General features: G+C 54.6%; 5 protein-coding genes across 9 annotated transcripts in view; 2 read left to right on the plus strand and 3 right to left on the minus strand.

Annotated features, from left to right (window-relative positions):
- stx1b (syntaxin 1B) overlaps positions 1 to 3,388 on the plus strand; it is a 12,441-nt gene extending 9,053 nt beyond the window's left edge. Inside the window, exon 11 of the mRNA XM_078797218.1 lies at positions 240 to 3,388. Within this exon, the coding sequence (XP_078653344.1) occupies positions 240 to 320 (81 nt within the window). The 3' untranslated portion in view covers positions 321 to 3,388. The remainder of the gene's footprint in view (positions 1 to 239) is intronic.
- Positions 3,267 to 13,497, minus strand: LOC131102707 (zinc finger protein 646). 2 transcript variants are annotated; one of them, XM_078797216.1, is made up of 5 exons: positions 13,272 to 13,497; positions 9,659 to 12,380; positions 6,282 to 7,391; positions 6,106 to 6,202; positions 5,727 to 5,874 (listed from the first exon to the last, which is right to left on the minus strand). In XM_078797216.1, exons 2-4 carry the CDS (start codon positions 12,229 to 12,231, stop codon positions 6,124 to 6,126), a joined length of 3,762 nt encoding a protein of 1,253 aa, XP_078653342.1. In that variant the 5' UTR covers positions 12,232 to 12,380; positions 13,272 to 13,497; the 3' UTR covers positions 5,727 to 5,874; positions 6,106 to 6,123. The 2 variants fall into 2 exon arrangements, with proteins under 2 accessions (XP_057904171.2, XP_078653342.1); XM_058048188.2 differs by lacking the exon at positions 6,106 to 6,202 and having other exon boundaries at positions 3,267 to 5,873; positions 13,272 to 13,482.
- Positions 13,498 to 14,421: 924 nt separating this feature from the next.
- Positions 14,422 to 16,676, plus strand: thoc6 (THO complex 6). The gene is made up of 13 exons (XM_058048208.2): positions 14,422 to 14,527; positions 14,915 to 15,006; positions 15,077 to 15,141; positions 15,212 to 15,315; positions 15,382 to 15,419; positions 15,504 to 15,552; positions 15,619 to 15,690; positions 15,768 to 15,870; positions 15,941 to 15,990; positions 16,056 to 16,118; positions 16,181 to 16,291; positions 16,356 to 16,484; positions 16,555 to 16,676. The coding sequence occupies exons 1-13, from the start codon at positions 14,513 to 14,515 to the stop codon at positions 16,633 to 16,635; spliced, it is 972 nt and encodes a 323-aa protein (XP_057904191.1). The 5' UTR covers positions 14,422 to 14,512; the 3' UTR covers positions 16,636 to 16,676.
- A 1-nt stretch (position 16,677) lies between these two features.
- med15 (mediator complex subunit 15) lies at positions 16,678 to 21,542 on the minus strand. 2 transcript variants are annotated; one of them, XM_058048197.2, is made up of 18 exons: positions 21,367 to 21,542; positions 20,879 to 20,966; positions 20,761 to 20,812; positions 20,455 to 20,478; positions 20,207 to 20,371; positions 19,831 to 19,997; positions 19,059 to 19,316; positions 18,931 to 18,993; positions 18,739 to 18,852; positions 18,547 to 18,671; positions 18,359 to 18,486; positions 18,162 to 18,296; positions 18,032 to 18,095; positions 17,905 to 17,971; positions 17,492 to 17,649; positions 17,258 to 17,424; positions 17,001 to 17,099; positions 16,678 to 16,922 (listed from the first exon to the last, which is right to left on the minus strand). In XM_058048197.2, the coding sequence occupies exons 1-18, from the start codon at positions 21,432 to 21,434 to the stop codon at positions 16,786 to 16,788; spliced, it is 2,079 nt and encodes a 692-aa protein (XP_057904180.2). In that variant the 5' UTR covers positions 21,435 to 21,542; the 3' UTR covers positions 16,678 to 16,785. The 2 variants fall into 2 exon arrangements, with proteins under 2 accessions (XP_057904180.2, XP_078653359.1); XM_078797233.1 differs by lacking the exon at positions 20,207 to 20,371.
- Positions 21,543 to 22,271: 729 nt separating this feature from the next.
- LOC131102723 (uncharacterized) lies at positions 22,272 to 25,295 on the minus strand. Of its 3 annotated transcripts, none has more exons than XM_058048213.2 (9): positions 25,173 to 25,294; positions 24,172 to 24,262; positions 23,972 to 24,095; positions 23,749 to 23,906; positions 23,496 to 23,638; positions 23,251 to 23,431; positions 23,018 to 23,151; positions 22,785 to 22,947; positions 22,272 to 22,636 (listed from the first exon to the last, which is right to left on the minus strand). In XM_058048213.2, the coding sequence occupies exons 1-9, from the start codon at positions 25,187 to 25,189 to the stop codon at positions 22,571 to 22,573; spliced, it is 1,077 nt and encodes a 358-aa protein (XP_057904196.2). In that variant the 5' UTR covers positions 25,190 to 25,294; the 3' UTR covers positions 22,272 to 22,570. The 3 variants fall into 3 exon arrangements, with proteins under 3 accessions (XP_057904196.2, XP_057904197.2, XP_057904198.2); XM_058048214.2 differs by lacking the exon at positions 25,173 to 25,294 and adding an exon at positions 25,017 to 25,157; XM_058048215.2 differs by having other exon boundaries at positions 22,562 to 22,708; positions 25,173 to 25,295.
- Between the last annotated feature and the right edge of the window lie 39 nt (positions 25,296 to 25,334).

The raw sequence follows: 25,334 nt of genomic DNA on the forward strand, positions 1-25,334 counted from the left end.
GGACCCGGGGGAACCATGGCGCTGCCCTGGCACTAGGACCCGGGGGAACAACGTAGACGCATGAGTTGGCACGAATGGCACAACTTTGCCACGTGTGATCCTGATCCTCATCGGGGTCGCGGTGAGCAGTCCCAGCTGTGGACTGTCAGTGTCACTTTAGCGTCAATTGGATTAGCAAGCGACATTAGCGGCATGATGCTTGTGTTGACGTGGCAGCGTGCTTCCTGTGTCGCCCACAGAAAAAGATCATGATCATCATCTGCTGCGTCATCCTGGGCGTCGTTTTGGCATCAACTATCGGCGGGACACTGGGCTTCTGAGCTTCCTGTCGCCATGACGACGCCAGCTGGAGAAGGAAAAAGCCCAAAAACTTGAACCACAAATGCAAGAAGATATCCAATCAGCAAATGGGACATTCTTGGGGTGGGCCGAGGTCCAACATTCCCACCAAATCAAACACACAATCAACGCACCACCGTGTAAATGGACGGTTCCGGTAAACGTATCGATGTAAACATAGCAAGCTACGCACGCGCCGGCTACATGTTTTTCTTTCTGTCTTCTCAACCTATGCTTTCGTTTTCGGGAGGACGGTGATGGCGAGTGCCGCTAGGCGGGGCTTCTGTGGGACGAGCACTCTGGCAGCCTTATTGCTAGCTAGAATGCCCACCTAGTTCGAGATGGAATGTCCCGGAATAGCGTAAGCATGTATGGAATGCCGTCCCGCAGAATGACCCCCCATCCCCAACTTTGCTCTGAAATCCCCCCTTATTGGTCTCTCCCGTCAGTCAGCGTTCAAAGTGCCCCCCCACTGGGGGAGGGGGGCATGGGGGTGCTGGGAGGGTGCCTGGAGCGTTATCTTTGACCGCCAGGTGATGCGAGGGCTAGAGGGGTGGAGTCAGGGGGGTGGGAACTCATTGGAGAGTCAATCTATGCAGTTTAGACACAAGCGCGACGCGTCCCGCCCCTTGACCACAGACACCACGCCCCCCCCCACCCCCCAACCGAATGCTGTGGCCAAATTTGCTTTTCATGGGGAACGTTTGCGGACTCGTTATTGCGTGGTGCTGCTGTTCTTGTGCATGTGTTCTATGACTTCCTGTTGAGTTCGCCTGAGCCGTCCTCGTCGCCATCTGGCCGAGTGTGTTTGTGGTCGTCATGGTGCTACCAACCGGGAGAGGCTACCCCTCCTCCTAGAGTCATGTGATGCACACACACAATACTCGTGTCACATGCCCCCTGCCCGCTTAGCTTTAGCTTAGCTTTTGTTGAGTGGTGTCAGTGTTGAGACTGAGACTAAAGATGCTTGGAGCAGGAAGCCAACCCCCCCAACCCCCCCCATCCATGTGCATGTTGTAAACATTGTGTGTTAGCTAGCGAGCACACCTTTTGCTTTGTTGCCGTTAGCAAAACGGGCGTTGAGTTGATGTAGGTGTGTTGTCTCAGTTCTGTGATACAAAGGCCCGCCCGCCTCCGCTGAGGCCGCCGTTACCACTGTCGCACTCCCTGTGAGGCAAACAAACGGCACTAACATCACAAACGGCACTCGGCGTTCAAGCAATAACTGTCAGTGTTGTTGTCTGACAAGTGACTGGAAGCTAGTGCTATGTTAGCGTTGGCGTAGCGAGTCACGCTAACATCTGGCATGGCGGCTCGGACGCGAACAGGAAGTGGGATGGGCTTTGTTGAAGTAGTGCGTGTTGTGTAGTCGCTGTTAGCTGTAGATGTCGTGTTGTGGCTTTGTGACAAACAAAAGCGTAGCGTGACGTGACAAAAAGAGAGTTTCTATTTTATTTTTGATTCCCAAAACCAAAAGCAACATGTTTGTTCACCAAAGTTTGCGCCTCTGCTCTGTGTTGTATTGAAATGAAACGTACGCTTGTCCCCGCCTCCTCGCTCGCCGCCAGTCCACCAATCAAGAGCTCCTCTCCAGACCGCTCAGCGGTCATCAAGATGACGTCAGTGTCGTCACGGCGAGGACGTCGTCGTAGCACCAGCCAGCGTCTTTGATATGTGTGTGTGTAGGTGTGTGTGTGTGTAGGTGTGTGTGTGCGCGCGCGCCATCATCGTCCCCTCGACAAACGCAAACATGGCGGCATGAAGGTTCCTGTCTTTCTGTGTTGACGTTTGTTTTTGGAAAGATGACGGTGTGGACCAATGCCCCCGTATAAAAGCTCTTATTCAAGTCCAAATATTATCAATCATTTTAAAGGCATGCAAAGCGTTGTGGAGTTTGCATGGTGATGTTTTTCGTGTCCTGACCTGCCGCCATGTTGTGCACTTTACTGGTCATTAGCTCCGCCTTTGTTAGCACGTTAGCTCGCTTCCTGCTTCTTTTCACACAACGGCTCCGCACCCCCGCCCCACCCCACCCCCGCCCCCCAGGGAATGTGTTGGTCGAGCGAAGGAACGTTCAAGAGCACAACAACACAAGTCGCTTTTCACGTTGGCCACGCAAACCAAAGCAAAGCTCACCGAGTCACCGGAGACGACCGCTCCAAAGACCCGCCCGCCGTCAGCCGTTAGCATGCGGTCCTCCATGTTTGTAGTCCGACGATGAAGCTCTTTGTCTTCCTGAAACAATTTCCAAAACTCCTCCTAGTTGCCGTGACAACGTTGGGGCGTCAGTATTAATGGGAGGAGTCTGGGGAGAGGACACGTGGCCAACAGGAAAGACTTGGTTGTTGTCAACATAAACAATAATGTAATTATTGTACATAAGAGACAAAAGAAGACCTGCATGTTTACGTAGAATTCTCTTCCTGACAAAGTTGATGGCATCTCGGACGTCTGCGTCCTCTTCAGTCCCCAAAAGTAACGCAGAAGCAGAGGCTCCGCCCACTGGCTCCTCTGATCAAAGTGCTTCCCTCCATTTTAGTCCAGGCCCCCCTTTCATTGGTGCAGCCATCCATTGGCTTCTGTTTGGCCCGCCCCCTTCCACCTCCCACAGGCCGACCTTTAATAAGTGTGCAATACAGGAGACGCCACCAGGGGGAGACGCCACCAGGGGGAGGCGGCCATGACCACCGGACCGACAGTCGTCCGGCCCGCCCAACTTTGGCAGGAAATGCAACTTGTGTCCTGTTTCTTTTCGTGTGTATGTGTGTGTAGTGTAACGTAAAAGCGATCTGTCCCCCCACACTTAAGACACGCCCCAAGATTCGCAACAGCCCCCCCCCCCTCTCTCGTTCTGCTGTTGGCTGTTCTGTTTAGTTCACGTGACGTGCCAGTACACCCCCCCCGAACTCTCGCTCTTTGCCCCCCCATGGATCTTTAAGATGACAACTCTATGCAGATGCTGTCTTTTCTAAGTGTGTCCAACATTTTAATTTCAAATAAAAAATAAACAAATATCGAAACATGAATAAATAAAGGATTGTTCAGTGTTGCTCTTTGTCTACTACTTCCTGTTCCTGCTCAAAACGTGTTTACGTGTGTTTAGACATACGTGTGTATGAGTGGACATATGTGTGTATGGACATGTTTACGTGTGTGTGAATGGACATATGTATGGACATACGTATATGGACACGTTTACATGTGTGTGTGGACATGTTTACGTGTGTGAATGGACATACGTGTGTATGGACATGTTTACATGTGTGTGAATGGACATACGTGTGTATGGCCAGGTTTACATGTGTGTGCGTGAATGGACATACATACACATTGTGCATGTGTATGGACAGATGTTTAGGAGTGTGTGAAAATGGCTATACATTGTGTGAATGGACAGATGTTTACATTGTGTGCGTGAATGGACAGACAGATGCTTATATCGTGTGTGTGAATTGCCTAACATTGTGTGTGAATGGACAGATGTTTACATTGTGTGCGTGAATGGACAGACAGATGTTTACATTGTGTGCGTGAATGGACAGACAGATGCTTATATCGTGTGTGTGAATTGCCTAACATTGTGTGTGAATGGACAGACGTTTACATTGTGTGCGTGAATGGACAGACAGATGTTTACATTGTGTGCGTGAATGGACAGACAGATGCTTATATCGTGTGTGTGAATTGCCTAACATTGTGTGTGAATGGACAGACGTTTACATTGTGTGCGTGAATGGACAGACAGATGCTTATATCGTGTGTGTGAATTGCCTAACATTGTGTGTGAATGGACAGACGTTTACATTGTGTGCGTGAATGGACAGACAGATGCTTATATCGTGTGTGTGAATTGCCTAACATTGTGTGTGAATGGACAGATGTTTACATGACACGAATGGAGAGACAAGAAAGCAGCGTAAAAGGAAGTCCAGCGCTAACGAGCGAGTGTAAAAGTCATATGTGAAGGAGGGGGAGGAGCCTGCTGCACACGGCGCTCAGACATGAGCTGCCGCGGGCGTGTAGCTCGGCGTGGCGTTACCGGGTTGCTCTGGCGAGGTACGCAGACAAGCATGCTAACGCTAAGGTGTTTTTATTGTCAGTGCTCAGCAGTAAAGGTTATACGTTATCAAAAAATGTATTATAAAAGTGTGTTGACGGGGTCACATGACTGAAACTAAGCGAACAAACAAAGTGAGAGGTGGCAGCTTACATCACATGACGCTTTTGTTTTCTAAACTAGCACCGCTGCTCGTCCAACGCTGAAAGAATAAATACAGCAAGCTACATCAAAGTCCCTTTTAGACTCGGGGGGAGGGATTATGGCCACGGCGCTAAAGACCACTACACACGAGTACACCTGTTCATCATATAAATAAATGAGGTCAGTGGCGAGGAGGCGGAGCTTCAGTCCTAAAAGCCCTCAGCTCGGCTCAGCGATGCTGAGTGACTATGACATTTCAGAGCACTGTCCAATCGGAGAAGCTGCACGTTAGGCGGGAGCTGGGGGGGGGGGGGGGGTGCTGTGGTCCGTAAGTCACCTGTCTTGCACAAAATAAGGGCAAACAAGCTCCGCCCCCGACATGAAAAGGCGCGACAAAGGCCACCAGTGAAGATAAACCACACACCCAACGTCTTTGCAGCGGCTCCGCCCTTCATGAGGCGCATCCAGTATTGTCAGGTGGGCGTGTCACTGCGGTGGGGGCGGCTCCAGGAGAATGCATACTTAAATGAAGGGGCCGCGGGGCGGGCCCCGGTAACTGGTGGGCGCCGAGTGCACCTTCACGTGGTGCCTGAGATTGGACTTGGATGAGAAGCGCTTGTCGCAGTGCGTGCACACGAAGGGCTTCTCCTTGGTGTGCATGCGGCGGTGGCAGATGAGCTGCGTGGACACGCGGAACGACTTGCCGCACTCGGGACACTGGTAGCGTTTGGGCTCAGTGTGGATGCGGCGGTGGTTCTTCAGGGACATCAGGTTGGGGAACTCCTTGTGACAGGAGTTGCACAAGAACCTTCCGGTCTTGTGACTGTTTTTGTGGTTGACGAGGGAACTGGCGTGGCGGTAGGACCGCCCACACTGGTCGCACACGTGCGCCCTGGGCAGCGCCTGGCGGGTGCCGGGGTGCAGTCCCTGCTCTTGCATCAAAGTCAGGTCCAGGCCCGAGCCCCAACCCGGCTGGTGACGGGGGGGGCGTGGCCGCTGGGGCTGGGCCGGCTGGTCGTGGCTGATCTCCATGTGGAGTCGGAAGCTCGCCCGAGTCGGGAAGGCGCGCCGGCACGAGGCGCAGGTCTGCTCCCGCTGCTTCTGGTGCACTCGCCGATGATTGTAGAGCTGCGAGGAAACACGAAACCCTTTGCCGCAGTCGTGGCAGCGGTGGCGGCGCGTCTCTGAGTGGATGCGGCGGTGGTTCTTGAGGGCCAGGAGGTTGGAGTAGGTCTTGAGGCACACGGCGCAGTGGTAGATGCCGAGTGTGTGGGTGTTCTTGTGGTTGAGGAGGGAGCTGGCGTGGCGGTAGGAGCGTCCGCATTGTTCACACCTGTGCATGCACACAACACACACACACGGGCGGTTAGATGCGGGGGCCCGTGGCCGTGCATGTCGTACAGGTATATGATCTGGAATCCGGCTGAGCCAGTTAAGAGCTCGGAGCGGCCAAAGTGGCGCCGAGACGTTCCCCTTCCTAAACGAGTCTCCACACAAGAACACACAACATTACACAAAGAAGAAGACATGGTGGGTGCTAACTGAAAGCAAACGGGGATGACTTATCTGGTCTCTCCACTAATTCAATTTGTCCAAACTTCAGAAAAATCCGAATTCCGGCACGCGAATGGTCCCAAGGAAGCCGGATTGGAGATCATATACCTGGAATAGACACGTGGAGATCTGAATTCATGGTCACTACTTCACTTCCAAGAATGACAAACAAGCGAGGACAACTCACGTGTACCGACATTCTTCGCCTTCTCCCGCGGCGGCGGTCGGCTTCCTCCTGACTTCCATGCCTACCTGGTTGTCCCCGCAGCGGTGTCTGGCCAGACCCGACCTCCCCTGGAAGCTCTTCCCGCAGGTGGGGCAGCCGAAGGGCGTGGCGCCCTCCTCGTGAACCTTCTGGTGGTTGCGGAGGAAGCGGGCGAGGCGGAAGGCCTTCCCGCAGGTGTGGCAGATGTGCTTCTTGCGCTGCGTGTGGATGCGCATGTGGTTGCGCAGCGCCATGTAGTTGGTGTAGGGCTTGTCGCAGAAGTTGCAGCGGAAGTTGCCCGTCTTGTGCGTGTGCTTGTGGTTGAGCAAAGAGCTGGCGTGTTTGTAGGCGCAATTGCAGAGGTCGCAGGCGTAGGGCCTCTCGTCCGAGTCCAGGTCCACCGAGCCCCTCTCCATGCTGACTGTGGACGAGCTCCCGGCGGAGGACGACGAGGGCAGGTGCTGGGCGGGGCAGTCGTGCGCCGCCAACTCTTGGGCCGAGGGGAAGCCTTCGCAGCAGCCGTCGCACTCGAAATCCATTTGGGCGCCGGGACCCTGCGGGCCCTTGCACAGGCCGGCCGTGGTGTGCGTGGCCAGCTGCCTCTGGGTGCGGAAGCCCTTCCCGCACTCCTGGCAGTTGTGCTTCTTCTGGGCAAAGTGGAGCCGCAGGTGGTTCTTCATGGCCAGCCTGTTGGGGTACGTGGAGTTGCACACGTTGCAGTGGTACTCGCCAATTTTGTGAAGGTTCTTGTGATTGGCCAGGCTGCCCGCATGCCGGTACGTCTTTCCGCATTCCTCGCAGGCGAAAGGCCGCCGCCCGCTCTCAGCTGGGTCAAACTTCTGCGGCCTGGACGTTCCGGCCGACGAGTAGGGCTTTTTGAAGCCCTGGTGGCCATATTTGATGTTCATGGCGGCGCCCTTTGACGACTCCCCTCGCATGCTCTGCAGTTGAGACGGTCCGGACTGCTGGAAGCGCGACACATTTGGGCCGGTGCGAACCAGACCTTTGGCCCGGTGTTCTTCGTGGAGGCGCAAGTGGTTGATCAGCTGCTTTTGGATTTTGAAGGCCTTGCCGCATTCTTCACACTTGTGCCTGCAGTCAGAATGGACAAAGGCCAATTTCAGTATCTGCCGCCGCTCCCGCGTTCACATGCACAACATACGCATGCTCCCGGCCGCAGCGCACGCCCACGTCACCAACAGGAAGTGCGTGTGCTCATCATGCTCATTCATTCTGGGCGGGGTAAATCTTTCTCATGTTGTAAAAAGGCCTACATACTGTATTTAAGGACTAAGGTTTGGGTCATGAAGAGGCCTACATACTGTATTTAAGGACTAAGGTTTGGATCATGAAGAGGCCTACATACTGTATTTAAGGACTAAGGTTTGGGTCATGAAGAGGCCTACATACTGTATTTAAGGACTAAGGTTTGGGTCATGAAGAGGCCTACATACTGTATTAGAGGACTAAGGTTTGGGTCATGAAGAGGCCTACATACTGTATTTAAGGACTAAGGTTTGGGTCATGAAGAGGCCTACATACTGTATTAGAGGACTAAGGTTTGGGTCATGAAGAGGCCTACATACTGTATTTAAGGACTAAGGTTTGGGTCATGAAGAGGCCTACATACTGTATTAGAGGACTAAGGTTTGGGTCATGAAGAGGCCTACATACTGTATTTAAGGACTAAGGTTTGGGTCATGAAGAGACCTACATACTGTATTAGAGGACTAAGGTTTGGGTCATGAAGAGGCCTACATACTGTATTAGAGGACTAAGGTTTGGGTCATGAAGAGGCCTACATACTGTATTTAAGGACTAAGGTTTGGGTCATGAAGAGGCCTACATACTGTATTAGAGGACTAAGGTTTGGGTCATGAAGAGGCCTACATACTGTATTTAAGGACTAAGGTTTGGGTCATGAAGAGACCTACATACTGTATTAGAGGACTAAGGTTTGGGTCATGAAGAGGCCTACATACTGTATTAGAGGACTAAGGTTTGGGTCATGAAGAGGCCTACATACTGTATTAGAGGACTAAGGTTTGGGTCATGAAGAGGCCTACATACTGTATTAGAGGACTAAGGTTTGGGTCATGAAGAGGCCTACATACTGTATTTAAGGACTAAGGTTTGGGTCATGAAGAGGCCTACATACTGTATTAGAGGACTAAGGTTTGGGTCATGAAGAGGCCTACATACTGTATTAAAGGACTAAGGTTTGGGTCATGAAGAGGCCTACATACTGTATTAGAGGACTAAGGTTTGGGTCATGAAGAGGCCTACATACTGTATTTAAGGACTAAGGTTTGGGTCATGAAGAGGCCTACATACTGTATTAGAGGACTAAGGTTTGGGTCATGAAGAGGCCTACATACTGCATTTAAGGACTAAGGTTTGGGTCATGAAGAGGCCTACATACTGTATTTAAGGACTAAGGTTTGGGTCATGAAGAGGCCTACATACTGTATTAGAGGACTAAGGTTTGGGTCATGAAGAGGCCTACATACTGTATTAGAGGACTAAGGTTTGGGTCATGAAGAGGCCTACATACTGTATTAGAGGACTAAGGTTTGGGTCATGAAGAGGCCTACATACTGTATTTAAGGACTAAGGTTTGGGTCATGAAGAGGCCTACATACTGTATGTAAGGACTAAGGTTTGGGTCATGAAGAGGCCTACATACTGTATTTAAGGACTAAGGGCACCTGGGCACCGAATGCATCACCTTCTGTTATTATTAGATATACTATGTTGTATATATACACAGACATGTATATGGAAGGATATTACAATAGCAGTATATATTACACTTATCATTTATGATGTATGATGGCACTACAAACAGACATCGTGGCCGAGCTCCTGGAAATGTGAATGTCTCTTGGCGATGAATAATGTAACTATAGCGTAAAGGCACCGGGCGAGAAAGGCTTCCTGGCACTCAAACCGTGGGTACTCCCATGCGGATGGGAGTCCAGGTCGAACTCTACAGAGGAGCCAAGAACGTGATGAGGACTAGAGGGTGACGCCCGGTTGGTTAGAACATGCTGATGCTCCTCAAAAGCACCTGGACTGGATTTTGAAAAGGGAAAGACAAGTTAAGGAGCGGCTAAGGAGCGGGCACGGCTCTCCACGGCCAAGAGAGGCCGGGACCAGGAACGAGGCAAAGAGGTAGGCCAGTTAGCACATGTTAGTTAGTTAGTGAGCGCATGCTAACTGATGCCGTCGCTCCAAACATACTGCGCCTCTTTTGTCGCCACCCAGTGTGGTGGTTGACTTTTGCACTTCCCGGACAGATCAATGATGACAACACGGTTGCTAGCACAGCGAGAGGTGCGAGTGAAATGGCGCCGTACCTCTTGAGATCAAAGTGAGTCCTCTGGTGGTTCTTGAGGGCCAGCAAGTTGTAGTAACGTTTCTGACACACCAAGCAGCGGAACACACCCGTCTTGTGAGACTTTTTGTGGTTGAGGAGGGAGCACGGGTGTCTGTAGCCCCGCCCACACTGCTCACACTTGTGGGGCTTGTCACTTTGCTCCATCAATGGCCGACGCCCATTCCCGGCAAAGTCCCGGCTTCCTCCCGCCGCCCCGCCACCAATGCCTTCACCTCCAGACATCCCTTTGGCTCCACCGAGGCCCTGCTTAGCCAATGAGCTGGCTCGGTTCTTACCAGGACACAGGTGGGTGATCAGGTGGTGACGGTCAGCAAAAAACATACCGCAGTCCACGCAAATGTGGCTGCGCCCGTCTAGCTTGTCCCCGCCATTGGTGGAAGTCCCCACGATGCCCTGTTGCTGGCCGTCTGGCCTTTGTGGGCCGTGGACTAGCTGATGATTTAAGAGGTCCTGCTTCCTGGAGAAACTTTGTCCACACGTGGAGCAGATCATCCTCCAATCCTGCTCCAGGCTGGACGGTCCAGGGACGGTGGGATTATTGGCATGACTCCGCAGATGGCTCCGCAGGGCTCTGAGACTGGCATAGTGGTTTCCACACACGGAGCACTGGTAGACTTCTCCATCATCATCATCATCCTTGTCAGTGTTGGCCATCCTCTTGCCTCCCGTCTGCGAGTACGCTCGTTGGCTGCTCCCCTCCTTCAAGCTGCTGGTGCTGCCAGAGGCCATGGCGGTGGCGCTGGTGCCGTGGTAGTTCATGTTGCCTAGAAAGCCGTTGGACATGTTGCTCTGCTGCTGCCCAGGGGGAGGGGCAGGTGGAGGGGGAGGCTGACCACGGCGCGGGCACATGTGCGACTTAATACCAGACACGTCAGCGTACATCTCACCGCAGTCGGCGCACACGTGGCGGTCGACCGGTCTGTGAGTGGAACTACTTTGGGAAATGGAGCTGCCGTCAAAGCGGTCGTGGAATTCAAGGGAGTCCAAAGCGTTGCCGTGCCCCCCGTCCGATACAAAGTGGGCAGGGTCAGCAAGGTTTCCAGGAAGCGCGAGGGGAGGGGTGGTGCCACTGCCCTCCTGCACGTAGCCCTGCTGAGTTTCCAGCGTCAGCGGCTCCGGAGACAACCAGTCGCTGCCGTCGTTGAGAGGCTGGCTGGAGGCGCGGCCCTTGTGGCTTCGCAGGTGGCTGTGCAGCGCCGCCAGATGAGGGTACTGCTTACAACAGACGCTGCACTGATAGTGACCCGTCTGATGGCAGCGCTTGTGGTTGACCAGGCTGCCCGCGTGCCGGTAGCTCTTGCCACACTCGGCACACTTGAAGCGACGCTCCACATCTTCAGGAGAACTGGGCTGGGCCGCACGGCCTCCGGAAGGAGACGACACCGATCCCTGCGAAGCAGAACTTAGCGTGTCCGAGTTGAGGATGGCGCCATCCTGGCCGTGGGAGGCCGAGTGGGGGTCATGCGTCAGGTAGTGTACTTTCAGGGTCTCCAGGTCGGGATGTCCGGCACCACAGTACGCACACGTGTAGATGGGATTGTTGACAGGAGGGCCCATTATGGGGTCATAGGGTCCCCTTTTGTCACTGGGCAAGGGCGGCAGGGGTAAAGGGTCCCCGAGGGTCGGGGTGTAGGCCGGAGATCGAACCGCACTCAGATTGTGGGGCATGATGCCAGGGAAGCTGCGGGACAGTCCGAGAGAAGGTGACGAGGTGTTGTGCAGGAGAACGTGCTCCTGGAAGTCGGCCTTGTTGGGCAGCACGATCTGACACAGGTGGCAGAAGCAGGAGTTGGCGGCGTCGCTCTGGGCGGCCTGAGAGCTGCCGGTGCGGCGCTCCGACTCCAGGAGGCTGCTGCCGCTGCTCACCATGGACGCAGCCGGGTTCTTGAACTTGGTGTGGGTTCTCTCGTGGCTGTTGAGGGCGGCCAGGTTGCTGAATTGTTTGAAGCACACGGAGCACTTAAAGCTTCCTTGCTGGTGACACTTCTTGTGGTTCACCAGGCTGCCGTGGTGCCGGTAGGTTCGATCACACTGGTCGCACTTGAACGGTCGGTCCCAGGCGTCGTCCGACCCGGGGGAACTTTTCTTGTCGTGCTCGTCCGCTTCGTGCCCGTGCAAGGTGCTGTTGTTCAGATGAGGGCGACCAAAGCTGTCCGGGAGGTCCTGAGCAAGGGCGTAGTCCCTCTCGTGATGACCTCCCTCCTCGGGCGCCTCCTCGCTCTCTTCCTCGGCGTGCACGCTGCTCGGGGACAACGTGTGTATGCGAAGGTGGTTTTTGAGGGCCACGGCGTTGGGTAGGGTCCGGGTGCAGACGGGACACTGGAAGGAGCCCACTTCGTGAGACTTTTTGTGGTTGGCTAAGCTCGCTGCGTGCTTGTAAAGTCGGCCACACTGTTCACACTCAAAACGTGCACTTTCTGCTTCCTGGTAATGTGCTTTCATGTGCTCTAGAAGACTGGGAGTGCTCGGGCAGACCATATCACATTGTTTACAGGGGAAACCCTTGGCACCGCTCATATCATGCATTGCCATAGTAGGCCCCCGCCAGGTCGTAGGAGAGGAGTCACCACCACGCTGCAACCCACGGTGATCCCGAGGATCTCATTAGTCAAGGGCGCCGCCCATCTTCTCCCCGACGACGGCCGAGTGGGGCCCGCCCCTGGCTGGTGGTGTGGCGGTTGCTATGGAAAGAGAAATGAAACAATCTCATCAGGTTGTCGCCCACAAAATGACACCTAAAATGACACCTTGGCCAAGGTGATGGACGCCCCGCCCACTGCCTGAGTAAACATTACATAGTATTAGTACGCATTAGTACGATCATGTGCAAATAGCAACATGAGCATGTTTACATGCGTGTTTCCATGGCAACCACGACAGCCTGCTTGTTAAACAAGTTGGAAACATGTTTTAGGGATTCTATGCTTTTCTTTAGTCTCGCTGGTAGACGTGCACGCCCACGCAGGCGACCCCCACCCACCCCACCTGACCTTGGCCCGTCTCCAACACACATCCGTGGGACAAAGCCACATCCGTTGTGTTCGCCATCGGCCATCACCGGAGCTCATCGACACGCAAGGCTCGGTTCCGTTCACACAAGACCAAAATGGCTTTCTAGCCATTCCTGCTCTTTTGGCCTAGCTTGTTTCCCCGCCGGCAAGCCACGCACACGCCGGGCATCGAGGCCAGTGGCAGCTGGGCGCACACATGATCATTTGACGGAATGTTTCATGTTTATTGTCAATAAACATCCGTTTTCTTCACCAACCATAACCAGCATGCTAACGCTAGCTAGGTAGCAGGCAGCCCCCCCCCCATCTTCTTACCCGCGATGCAACAACTGAATGAACAGCAGATACACGTACCGTGCACACGCACCGTGTACGAGCACGGCACCGCACACTCGAATCAGTCATGGATGTTGATGATTCCACGCAATGAAAGCTAGCTTGTCTGCTAGCTTGTCATCTATCGGCTAAGCTAGCCAGCAGCTAACAAAGATGTCGACCCTCCGCGCGGCCTCATTGAAGGGAAAATGCTTCTTTTCACGGCGCTGCGTGCTACAAACTCACCCGTTTAACACCCAGCGGAGCTCCTTCGATGGCAACTTTCCTTATGAGCATTTAAACACGCTGCCCTTTATCTCCCAATGCCCACTTTTTCCTCCTGCTTCTCCTCCAATGGCTGTGACGTCAACGCCCTGCCACCCGTGACGTCATCACAGCGGAACTAAAAACAAAGAATGCATCCAATGTGATGTATATCCCGAAATAATACATACATCAATTCCTCTTTTGTCTTTTCCACTCTTAGTTACACTTTTAATGTCTCCAACATATATGTCTAATATAATAAACACACACACATACTGGAAGTACACATGGACGGGTCCTTGCTGAGAAATAATACACTTTTCTTTTTCCTTTTTACAATCAGGACTGCACTTTGGACACCCCGGAGCGTACTACACATATATACTACAAACCTACTACTACTATGACTACTACTACCACTAGTGGCCGGCTGGGTGATTGGATTAAGATATTAAGATATGCCTTCATTCGTCCCTCAGTGGGGAAATTTGTAAGGGAGGGAACAACATCAGAAGGGAGGGGTAAAGCCAATTCCAAACTAAGACAAAGCAGCAAACCATCCATTTGCCTGGGCCCCGCTCTTAGGGGGCCCTCCGCTAGGGAGCGCCCCAAGCCTTGGCCAAAGGGAGATGAAGAAGGTGAGGAACGATCCTGCTGCAGTAGGCAAGGCATTTCCAGGTTCCCAGCCGACCTGGGACAAGAGGCGGGGTCCACCCCGGACCGGTGGCCAACCAATGGCAGGGCGCATACAGACAAACAGCCATCCACACCTGTGGACAAGTCAGAGTTGCCAATGAAGTGAACACGCATGTTTTTTGAAAGTGGGAGGAAAGCGAGTACCTCGAGAAAAGCCACGCACGTACGGGGAGAACATGCAGACGCCACACAGAGATGCCCCTGGGAGATTGCAACCCGGGTCTTCCGGGTGTCTTGACTGTATGGCCATTGCCAACATGCTAACCACTCCCATCACAATCACACAGGCTTTGGTGGCTAATAGTTTAGTAAGTAGTGCGTGTGGGAATTTATGAACGACAGGAATTAACTCCAATGTCTGTGCATTGACTTTACAGCGCTGACTTGACCCATCCAATATGGCGGCGACGTTGACGTACGGCTCAGCGTTCAATGCGGCGTCTAATGATGTCGAAGTCGCCCGCCCACCCCTAGGCAATGACGTCACATTCCCGCGCCGCCGCCATCGTGTGGCTTTGAGCACAATGGGTCCCATCGAGGTAATCCTTAACCTTAAGCGGCAACTTTCGGATGTAAACGTAAAGCTCGTATGTGTGCATGTGTACATTTGTGTAAGTATGTATGTATTGTGTAGAGTATGCTGTGCTATATAGTGGTGTGTTGGATTCTACTAGCATGAAGCTCAGTGAATGAACGGCGCGGTACTTTTACTTTTTAAATACTGCAGGTGAATCTGTTGTAATAGGAGTATTTGTTTGAAAATACGTAACGAACACGAAGTTGAGTGCCGAGTCATGCTCACATTGTTAACATGAACAAAGAAGCCAATGAATAAAAGAGTTGACTATTGTGCCACCGGGAGGAGCCGCTGCTGCCACTGTTGACCTAACGTGATTGGCTCTCCTTTGTCATGTGACCATCCACAGCTACTGCACATGTCTGTGTTCTCACAAAGTTTTTCGCCATGCGGACGATTTCTCGCGGCGGGAAACAACTATGGTGAGATCGCCATCTTCAGGTGAGGCAGTGCACCAGAACACGGCACCGTGACCTTTAACCTGTGGTGCTGATCGAGGTTCTGCTCTCAGTTTGTGTGCAGCTCTCAGTCCAGATGTGTCTGAGGCGGCTCGAAAACCAGTTTTAACGTTTACAGGTGACCTTTCACTCTTCATCACGTACACAACCCACCTCTCGCTCCTCTCATGCCACCTCTCGTCCCGCAGCTCACGAAGGTCCGGTCTTCTGCCTGGCGTCGGCCAGCGGCCAGCTTCTGAGCAGCGGTAACGGCGAGGTCAGCGCCTGGAACTGGGCCGAGCTCATCAAGAAGGTAGCAGAAAATGGCGGCATGTCGCCTGACAGCATGTGACTGACGGCCTCCCCCCCCTCCCCCTAGAGTGTCAAAGCTGTGTGGACCAAGAGACCAGACTACAAGTGAGGAACTCCTCCTACATCCATGTCCACGAAGCAGAACGTCTGGGCACGTCACATGGTGCACTTCCTGTCTTCTTGTTTTAGGTCCAGCATGGAGATCCCAGAGATCAACGCCATGGTCATCAACCCACGAGTAAGTGATGGATGCCATGTTGGTGGTTTCCATGACGACCAGGAACAATGAGTGTGTGTGTGTCAGGACAACAGTCTGCTGATTGGCGGTGGTGACAACAACATCCATGTCCTGGATTTGGAACAGGGTGTCTTCAAGGTGGGCCGCCTCACTAGACGTCCCCTTGTGATGGTCTTGATGATGATGTTGATTGTCTGGTCTCCGACCCGCCCCAGTGTGTCTTCCAGGGACATTCGGACTACGTGCACTGTCTGAGCGTGAGGGACCGCGATGGCGAGGTCCTGTCAGGCAGTGAGGACGGCGCCGTGAGGATGTGGGGTGAGTCGCCGTGTCCGCTTTGCTCCCAGTGGTCTGTCCCGTGTTCTGATCAATGTCCTGGTGTGTCCAGACAGCAGGACGGCTCAATGTGTCCACTGTGTGGACGTGCACAAGTACCAAGTAAGAAACGTTGGTTGCCGGCGCCGGCGCTCGCCATTAGCTCATGATGCTGTGCTGTTTGTCAGAAGTGTGCACGGCCGCAGTTTGGGAAGTGGATCAGCTGTTTGACCACGGACTCGGACTGGATGGTGAGAACATTTGTCTTCCAGTTGTGGTTGCTGGTGCCAATCCCAACTTTCTGTGGGTGCAGCTCTGCGGCGGTGGTCCGTTTTTGTCACTGTGGCATCTTCGGTCGCTGACGCCGACCTCCATCTTTCCGCTGAGTGGCTGCCAGAGACAAGCCAGCTTCTACCAGGACATGGTGAGCACCACGGCGTCCACGCCGCACATGCGCCATCAACGCTCAGTGTGTCCTTTCTTCACAGATTCTGGCGGTGGGCGAAGGCCCGTTTGTGTCCCATTGCCTGTTGGGGGGGGAAGTCAAGGCTCAGATCCCTTGTAGCCCCCCAAACCTCAACAGCCTGCAGCTCAACACCAACAGCACGGAGAATCAGGTGAGTCCGCCTGCAGGCCACGCCCCCGTATCAAGTGCATGCTGACGGCCGGCCATGCGGCGTGTTGCAGGTGTTGACGGTGGCGGGAAGCAGCGAGCACGTGGACGTGTTCACCAACGTGTCGTACAAGGCCTTCTCACTCAGCTTCTGATGGGCTACTTTGTCAAGCAAGCAATAAAAGATGTGCTGTGCATCGCAGGAAGTGGTTTTATTCACCTCACAAAACTAACATTGCCGTCATTGATGCAGCTCCTGCAGTAACGCCGCCGGTCGACAGGGAGATGTGGTTGTGGGCGGGGCTTTAGGCAGCCGCTAAGCAGGCCTGTCGCACGCTCTGAGCCCAGGTGTTGAGCACCTCCGTCACCGAGTGTTTGTCAGGAAGCTGCAGCAGCTTGGACGCCATGTTCCTCTGCACCGTCTGCAAGAAGTGGTTGGCGCCTGCCACACACACACACACACACACAGGAAGTCGCATGACCAAGGACAACCACCACAGGCAGGAAGTCACCTACTCACCGTACTGCTCACTGTCGTTGGCCCAGTATGGACTTTGGTCGGGATAGTCGGCAGGAACGCTGAGCTGCAGAGGAGGAACGCTGGGAAGGTTCTTGTCCTCTGCAACAGAAGACCATGGGTTAGCTGGAGAAGCGGCCGGGACGGCGGCCGGGACGGCGGCCGGGACGGCGGCCGGGACGGCGGCCGGGACGGCGGCCGGGACGGCGGCCGGGACGGCGGCCGGGACGGCGGCCGGGACGGCGGCCGGGACGTCTCACCCAGTCTGCACACGAGGTGTACAGTGCCGTTGTTGCTGCAGTGCGCCGGGTCCAAGTGGACCAGGAACTTGATGTCCAGACGGGCCACCTCCCCCTGCAAGATGTTAGGGACCGTCTGCCGTTCATCATCCTCCTGCTTCCTCTTTCGTCCAGACACGCTGGGCCCGCTGCGGGACATGCCACATGTGAAAGGGTGGACACGTAGGGGCGTGTCCTGCATGTCTGGACACTTACATGATGGCCGGGCCGTGAATGGCCGTCATGGCGGGGGCGAAGGTGCGGTGCAACGAGTGGTTGAAGACAGGCGAGCGGAGGTTGGCCATGACGGCATCCAGGAGAGGCTGACACAGGTACTGCTGCTTGGTGGCCAGCGGGGGTGGCGGGGGGGTTGGCTGAGGGGCAATACGTGCAACGCGTGGCGTAGTCATGGAAAAAGGATTTTCTTCATCATAACCACAATCACTTCCATGAACTCCATTTATGTTGGACCTTTACTTGTACCGGGCATTCAAGTCAACAAACTGAAGGAACAAAGTACTGTCATGGCCCCCCATGACTGTACGGGGGGGGGGGGGGGGTAGACTACATGGCGTGTACGTCCTTCTCTAGCGTCAGGACATAGGTGTGGAGTATTTCAGGCGTCTCACCACAGCCATGTCGTTCTTGAGTTTCTCCAGAGCAATCTCACACTTCTGCAGCGTCTTCAGAGGACACCTGAAGGTCAAGGAGATGTGGTTGTCATGGCAACAAGTGGTTGAAAGGTGAGCCGGTTACCTGGTGTTGGGGTCGGTCAGGATGTTGAGGAGACTCTTCATCTTGCTCAGGTCCTTCTTGCGTTCTGATCAAACAAAGACAAGGTGAACAGGAAGTAGTGTGGCGTGCTGGCATTTGGCCCCGCCCCCACCTTCGTTCTTGTCAATCTTGTTGATCATCCTGCGGAGGGGCTCGATGTATTTAGACAGTTGCTTGCGCTTCTCCATGTACTGCTGGTCCTCCTGGGACGCGGCCCCGGCCGGGCTCATCACCGAGCTTGGGTTTCCTGTCAACCAGACTCGGACTGAGGGCCGCCCACGCACTGCTGCAGGCTGCAGATGCTCCTACCTGGGGTGCTGAGTGGGCCCGGGGAGGGGACCCCATAGTTCTGGGGGGTCCTGGCAGTGGACGGACTCTGCGAGGGCTGGGGGGACGGGCTGGGCTGGAACCCCCCCGGCGACGGTGTCGGACCCGAGCTGCAGACAGGAAGCATTAAATTGGGATGCGAGCGTGCACAATCTGTGGTGCGCACGTACCTGACCGAGTTGGGCTGGGAGGCGGGCGGCTGAGGGGAGGGTTGGGGCGGGGGCGGCATGGACTGGGGAGTCTGCACCGGAGAGGGCGATGACATCATCACATGCTGCTGCTGCTGCTGCTGCACCTGCCGGCACAGAGGAGGAACGTGATTGGACCATGCCCGACCCACCCTGCTAGCTCAGGCGTCACACCTGCTGCGTCGGCGGTGGGCCTGTCACAGCGGCGGCAACATTGGGGGGCGGGCCGGCTGGAGCCAGAGTGGGCCGAGGCAGCCGGGCTGGGATCTGCATGCTAGGACGGACCAGCTAGTGGAAGACACCAGACACATGAGCGCACACCACCGTCCACCATTCCCACCTGAAGCCTGCGTGACCGCGGCTCACCTGTCCAGACACGGAAGCCAGCTGTGCCTGCACCGAGGCCTGCTGCTGCATGGCTGCCCGGGCCTGCACGCAGAGGGAGGCAGAGAGAGGGACGGAGAGTTGATGCAGACCGGAGAAGGTGGTCTCACCTGGAGGGCCTGCATCTTTAGATGGTGCTGCTGCTGACTCAGCGAATTGAGGGGAACGTGCTGAGTGGATGTCATCTGTCCGGGCAGAGGCTGCGGCGCCATGGCGGCCTGCTGCTGCGAGTGCGGTGGCATGGGACCAGGTTGAGCCTGAACCTGCTGCTGGTGCTGAACCATGTGCTGAATGGACTGGGCCTGAGCGTGCTGCTGGAGCTGCAGCTGGACCATCTGCTGCTGCTGCTGCATCCTGGACTGATGCATCTGCACACACACATGGCAACATCCGTGACCGTGATTGAAGAGCAGGTGTGTAGATTTCCATTCATTCTGCGCTGTGTAGTTCCATATCTCCTCCTCTGATCCAAGCCTCACTAAGGACAGGTAGATGTTTGCCAATAACATCCACATGGCCTGATCTTTCCTGCGTGCAAGCCTGCCATCTAGTAGACCAGCATGGATGGCGGAGAAGGTCCGTGCCTTCCTGAATCACAGCGTTGGGAAACGGTGCTTCCGAGCAATGACGTTTGAAGCTTCATATGCCGCAGCACGCTCTCACCCTCGCCCTCGCCCTCGCCCTCGCCCTCACCCTCGCCCTCACCCTCGCCCTTCCCATCAGCCTGGTGGCTGTCGCTGCTTTGACGGGCTGTTTTGGTGCTAGCCTGTGTGTGGATAAGCAAGCTAATGCCGGCTGCTAATGACAGCACTGACGTGTTAGCAATGGCGACCCGACCTCGACTGGACTCGCTTTTCACTGAACCATGAAAGCCAGCTCTACCTGATTCTGTTGCTGCTGGTTCTGGGCCTGTTGCTGGTTCTGGTGCATCTGCGCCCTCATCTGCTGCACCTGGAACTGCTGCTGCTGCTGCTGCATGGGGTTCTGCTGCTGGAACTGCTGGAATGGAATGGACTGGCCCTGCATGGCCAACTGGGCCGCCCCCCCCACTGAGGAGGAGGAGAAGGAAGTGAGGGGCAGAGCCTATAAAGTCAGGCTTAACAACCACCTGTTTTGACATCCTTGTCCCGCCCCCCAGAAACACGTGAGCAACAAGCCGGCATCATGTGACTCCCCAGGCAAACGGTACGAGAGAAAGAGTCACAGGTGTGAAAAGGTCAAAGGGCAAGCATACGGCGCAGCAAGGAAACACACTCACGGGCTTGTGGGTTTCCAGACACCCCCGCCATGGCATGCGGGCCTATCTGCATGGGCCCCATGGCCCCCATGCCCCCCACAGGGGCACCGGTGGGGTGAGGCCCCATGCCAATGGCCCCCGGGCCCCCTCCAACCCCCGTCAGATTAGTCAGGGCATTCATGGGATCTAGCAGAAGACAGACAACGTTACGCTGCTCCCACATGCACAGCGGACGTGCACACGCATCCACGCAGCGCATGCAGACTCACCCGGACCGCCCAGTGCCTTATTGTCTGTCAAAGAGAAACAAGTCAGACGTCAGGCGAGCTCGGCCGACCGGGGCGGGCACACGTGGCCAACCGGGGCGGGCACACGTGGCCAACCGGGGCGGGCACACGTGGCCAACCGGGGCGGGCACACGTGGCCAACCGGGGCGGGCACACGTGGCCAACCGGGGCGGGCACACGGGGCCAACCGGGGCGGGCACACGGGGCCAACCGGGGCGGGCACACGGGGCCAACCGGGGCGGGCACACGGGGCCAACCGGGGCGGGCACACATGGCTGGGACACTCACGGATGTCTCGGTAGTGGATGATGAGCCTGGCCACCAGGGACAAATACTCCTCCTGCAACAAAACCACCACACGCATCACTCCTCTTGCTTCCTGTGGGCGAGCTCACGTGCTGCGTACTCTGGACTTGGCTTTGACGTAGACGTGGTTTTCCATTTCATTGCTGGACTTGTTGTGTCCACTGCCCGCCTTCCTCATGGCGTCTTCACTGGGGGGGGCAACAACATGATGATGAAGTCTCGAGTTGGACTTTGACTGAGATTCTAAAGAAGAAAACTAAGACTAAGAGTGACCCGGTCCCATCCAAGACCACCGAAAGTCTTATGGAGCAGATTATCGTAATGTATGACGACACCGTCGCACTGCTGCTGGACTTCTGATGTCATATTAATATTCATATTCATATGAGTTGGTATCAGATGACGGCAACCGTGTCAAGCATCCGACTATGGAAAATTAAATTGAAAATTATGAGGCTTCTATTTCATAGTTCCAAACCCACAAGCTGCGTTCGAGTGGGGCTAAGCTAACTCAGCCTAGCTAAAGTAGCTACGCTTTTAGCTAGGCTAATATAGCAATGCTAAAAATAAAAAAAACACAATGCTCACATCTGACTAACGACTTTCTGTCGGAACTGAGGACTCCTCCAGTCGCTGTCCGGGCCAGGAACATCCATGGTGGAAAAGAAAGTGGGCGACACTTGGATTCTTTTTCTCTCTGGAACCTCGTCTTTCTTCTTCTTCTTTTTCTTCTCCTTCTTCTTCTTCTTCTTTTGCTGCTGCTGCACAGCAAAATGGCGTCCTCGCGTTACCGCCACTTGGTGGATAATTTATTCATTGCAGCAGGGCCTTCTCTCGCATCCACTTCTTGGACCAGTTTGGCGTTTTAACACTGCTAAGATGAACTTCCATGTATTCTGTTCTGTGAATGGTACTACTCCGAGGCTCCAAAATGATTCATCTCGTCAGAAGCCACTCTAGAGTCTCTTCTCTGTTGAGGCAGACATTCACAGGGGGCCCCGGAACCTGGTTGTTGGCATGGTATGCTTCTATGCCACCTGGTTGTTGGCATGGTATGCTTCTATGCCACCTGGTTGTTGGCATGGTATGCTTCTATGCCACCTGGTTGTTGGCATGGTATGCTTCTATGCCACCTGGTTGTTGGCATGGTATGCTTCTATGCCACCTGGTTGTTGGCATGGTATGCTTCTATGCCACCTGGTTGTTGGCATGGTATGCTTCTATGCCACCTGGTTGTTGGCATGGTATGCTTCTATGCCACCTGGTTGTTGGCATGGTATGCTTCTATGCCACCTGGTTGTTGGCATGGTATGCTTCTATGCCACCTGGTTGTTGGCATGGTATGCTTCTATGCCACCTGGTTGTTGGCATGGTATGCTTCTATGCCACCTGGTTGTTGGCATGGTATGCTTCTATGCCACCTGGTTGTTGGCATGGTATGCTGGTATGCCACATGTGGAACATTCTACAATGCCTAAATAACCACCACACGATGATGCAGTACTACTTTATTGCATGGAATCTAACAGACTCAACCCTGTGCTAGTAGTGGCAAACTACACTTCTCATGAGGATGGGCTCGTGGCTCCAAAGACAAGTTCCTCTGGTGGCCTTTCTGGGGGGGGGGTCTAGAACTCATGAAGGACAAACCTCACAAAGACTAAGATGATTCTGCTAAGGGCACTTCCCCGACAGAAAAGTGAGACACGTCAGAAGTGGAAGACTTTTCTCTGTGAAGGTGGTGGACCATGACCAGGTGGACCAGCTGGACCATGACCGTGGACCATGAACATCAGATGAGAGGACTGTGGCGGAGAAGCAGCAGCCAGTCCGTCACACGGCTGTCAGGTGGGGGAGGCTGGAGAAGAACACGGCTCAAAGATTAACAAGAGCAGTGCAGGATGGTCTAGGAAACGTCGTAGAGCTGCACCTGATTGGCCGACGTGGAATGTGAGCCATACCCACGATGAATAGCTCCACGAGGAGCCATGCTAACGCTAACTTACCTGCAGTCCAGACGTTTCCACGGGACATCCGTCTCTGTGCACCGACAGCAGGCGGACGGCTCCGCTGCCGGGGTACCCCTCCTCCACCTGCAGGCGGCACACCAGCGATGCAGACTTCAGGTAGACCAGCAAGCGGCGAGCAGGAAGCCAGTCGATGGCAAAGCTAGACCCCGAGGGAGGGGGCGTGTCAGGTGATGTATGATTGGACGGTGAGTTTTCCTATCTGAGCTCACCTGGATCTCAAGCGGTGGATCTCATAGAGCAGGTCGGCCTGACCCATGTGGCGCCGCGTGACCTCCAGCAGGGCGGCACTCAGCTCAGAGCGGCGCCCCCAGATGCAGTGGGGCACCAGCCCCGGCTCGTCGGCCTGCTCACAGCCACAGGAAGTCATTGTCACATGGGAGGACAGGGTGAGCCGTGATGCCCTGCCCCCTTTGGAGCGGTTCTGTGGTTGTGGGGACGTTACCTGAAGTCTGAAGCGGTCGTCGTGACTCCATGTGACTGACACCTTCAAGGGCTCGGGCTCATCGGACGAGCAGTTTCCGCGGTTTGGGGGGCGAGCCCGCTCCAAAGACACCTCGGATTGGTTGAAGGAAAGCAGGAGGAGGTGCATGACATCGTGCACGGCTGACGCGTACACCTTCAACCTGACACCAGGAAGCCACATCACGTCACCTGAGCCTTGCTGCCGGGTCAAGTCACCTGACTTACCCATCTCTGGAACACCGCCAGCCGTCCAGGCGCTCTAGTTCTGCCCCCAGCTCCGCCCTCAGCCGAGTCAGCTGACCATCACATGCCCGCAAAGCATCACGGGCCCTCTGCAGGGACACCTCCACGTCTTCACTCTGCTGCTTCTGCAACGCCGGAGATGTACATGTGTGTGTGCACGTGGATATGTGCACGTGTGTGCGCGCATGTATATGTGCACGTGTATGTGTGCACGTGTGTGCATGTGTGCATGCACCTTGGCGTGCAGCTGCTGCAGCAGTTGTGCGGCTCTGTGTCGCCTGCTGATGATGTTTTGGATGTTGAGGTGCAGCCTGGTGAGCAGGGCCTCCGTGTGGGCCGCCCCGGACACGCTCTCCGACTTCACCGCCTTCCACCTGCCTCGAGCAGCGCCCTCTGCATGCCGCACACATGCATGACGGACTTCACACACGTGAGCTTTGCTAAAGAGGCGTGGTTACCTGGTGGCGGGGGGCAGGGCTGCGCCAGCAGTTGATGGGCGGACGGGAGCCCCTCCAGCAGACACATCATGGAGTCCAGAACAAAGAGCTGCCGCCACAGAACCTTCTGCACCTGCCGACTGTCCTGCACCAACACACCCACCCACCCCAGCATGAGGGTATGAGGACCCCTAACACCCCAAACCCCCCAAAAGACAAACCTGCAGGAAGAGCAGCGTCCTGCTTGCCGAGTCCCACTCGTCCCCTTCGCCACACGGTGCCAGGAGGACGGGGTCACAGAGCTGCAACACACTGACACACACACACACACACACTTAGGGTTAGGCCGTACTTCATTCAGTACACTGCACCAAGTATGCTTGGCACACTGTGTACTTAGTTGCTCTTCCTGCGGTGCTGCCCCAAGACCACGACTCTCCTTGTACCCTTGCCAGGGATGAGCATCCAAACATTCCTCGTCTCCACTTTCCATCCTCAGCAGCCATTACTGAGGCTTGGTCCCGCCCCTTCCTCTACACGTCTTACATTCCTGCCCGGTCTCCTTGCACTGTCAGGCGTTCAGGCGCAGGATTTTGAGTGTTAGGTGACACACACGCACATTTATATATGTATATATATATGTGTATATGTATATTAGGGTTGGGCGATATGGACCTTAACATGGATCGGTATATTTTGGGGAAGTATCACGATATGAGCATATAAAACGAGATCTCAAATGTAAATCCAGCAGTCTTGTATAAAGCTACAGACCTTAAGCCGTATCATGAAAAAGACTTGTCTGAAATGGTAGAGCACATGTATTTATTGGTATCAATCTGGCTAACTGTAGGAGACGGTCCGCCGAGGAAATATTTCCTCACACGATGGCATTTATCTCATGTAGCAATGTCTTTATCCCGGTATAAGTCCTTTTTTTAGCATTGGAAGGCTCTATACCGGTATACCGAAAATATCGCCCAACTCGAAATATGGAAGTCACACACACGATTGTTTCTATCGGAGCCGTACGACGGCATGTATTATGTATGTAGAATGTATGTACTTCTTCATGACTTCCGGGGTCCCTACGTTATCACAAGGTGGTGAAAGTCGGTCCTTTGAGTTGTCTGCTGGGATATTCGAGTGATCCGAATTACTCGTCCACTAAAGATTGTGACGATGACCTCGATAATGTCAAAAACAAACAAATAAAACTCACGTTTGAATTTCAGCCATTTCCCTTTCAAATGCCCGCGCGATCCAATCGGTCGCCTGCCGATGACGTCACTTTCCCCCGTGTATTTGTTCTGCTAGCGCCACCTTGCGTCCCGGAGGAGCCCAGCAACACTGAATGCTGTGCATATGTTACCGACCTGAGATG

Source organism: Doryrhamphus excisus, linkage group LG16, assembly GCF_037039965.1.
Source record: "Doryrhamphus excisus strain RoL-2023G ecotype Guam linkage group LG16, RoL_Dexc_Guam_v1.1, whole genome shotgun sequence".
In the NCBI taxonomy this organism is placed as follows: Eukaryota; Metazoa; Chordata; class Actinopteri; order Syngnathiformes; family Syngnathidae; genus Doryrhamphus; species Doryrhamphus excisus.

Excerpts from the sequence above, each read along its gene's own strand:
- LOC131102707 (XM_058048188.2), bottom strand. The coding sequence starts at position 12,231 with ATGGCAATGCATGATATGAGCGGTGCCAAGGGTTTCCCCTGTAAACAA. Across the intron at positions 7,392-9,658 it reads ACTCACTTTGATCTCAAGAG|GCACAAGTGTGAAGAATGCG; the intron begins GTACGGCGCCAT and ends TTCTGACTGCAG. Across the intron at positions 5,874-6,281 it reads GGCGAAGAATGTCGGTACAC|GTGTGAACAATGCGGACGCT; the intron begins GTGAGTTGTCCT and ends GTGCATGCACAG.
- thoc6 (XM_058048208.2), top strand. Across the intron at positions 15,553-15,618 it reads CCATGGTCATCAACCCACGA|GACAACAGTCTGCTGATTGG; the intron begins GTAAGTGATGGA and ends TGTGTGTGTCAG. Across the intron at positions 15,871-15,940 it reads CGGCGCCGTGAGGATGTGGG|ACAGCAGGACGGCTCAATGT; the intron begins GTGAGTCGCCGT and ends TGGTGTGTCCAG.
- med15 (XM_058048197.2), bottom strand. The coding sequence starts at position 21,434 with ATGGATGTTCCTGGCCCGGACAGCGACTGGAGGAGTCCTCAGTTCCGA. Across the intron at positions 18,853-18,930 it reads TGGCTTCCGTGTCTGGACAG|CTGGTCCGTCCTAGCATGCA; the intron begins GTGAGCCGCGGT and ends GTCTTCCACTAG. Across the intron at positions 17,100-17,257 it reads ACACCTCGTGTGCAGACTGG|AGGACAAGAACCTTCCCAGC; the intron begins GTGAGACGTCCC and ends CTTCTGTTGCAG.
- LOC131102723 (XM_058048213.2), bottom strand. Across the intron at positions 23,907-23,971 it reads GCCCTGCCCCCCGCCACCAG|AGGGCGCTGCTCGAGGCAGG; the intron begins GTAACCACGCCT and ends TGCGGCATGCAG. Across the intron at positions 23,152-23,250 it reads ACGACCGCTTCAGACTTCAG|GCCGACGAGCCGGGGCTGGT; the intron begins GTAACGTCCCCA and ends GGCTGTGAGCAG.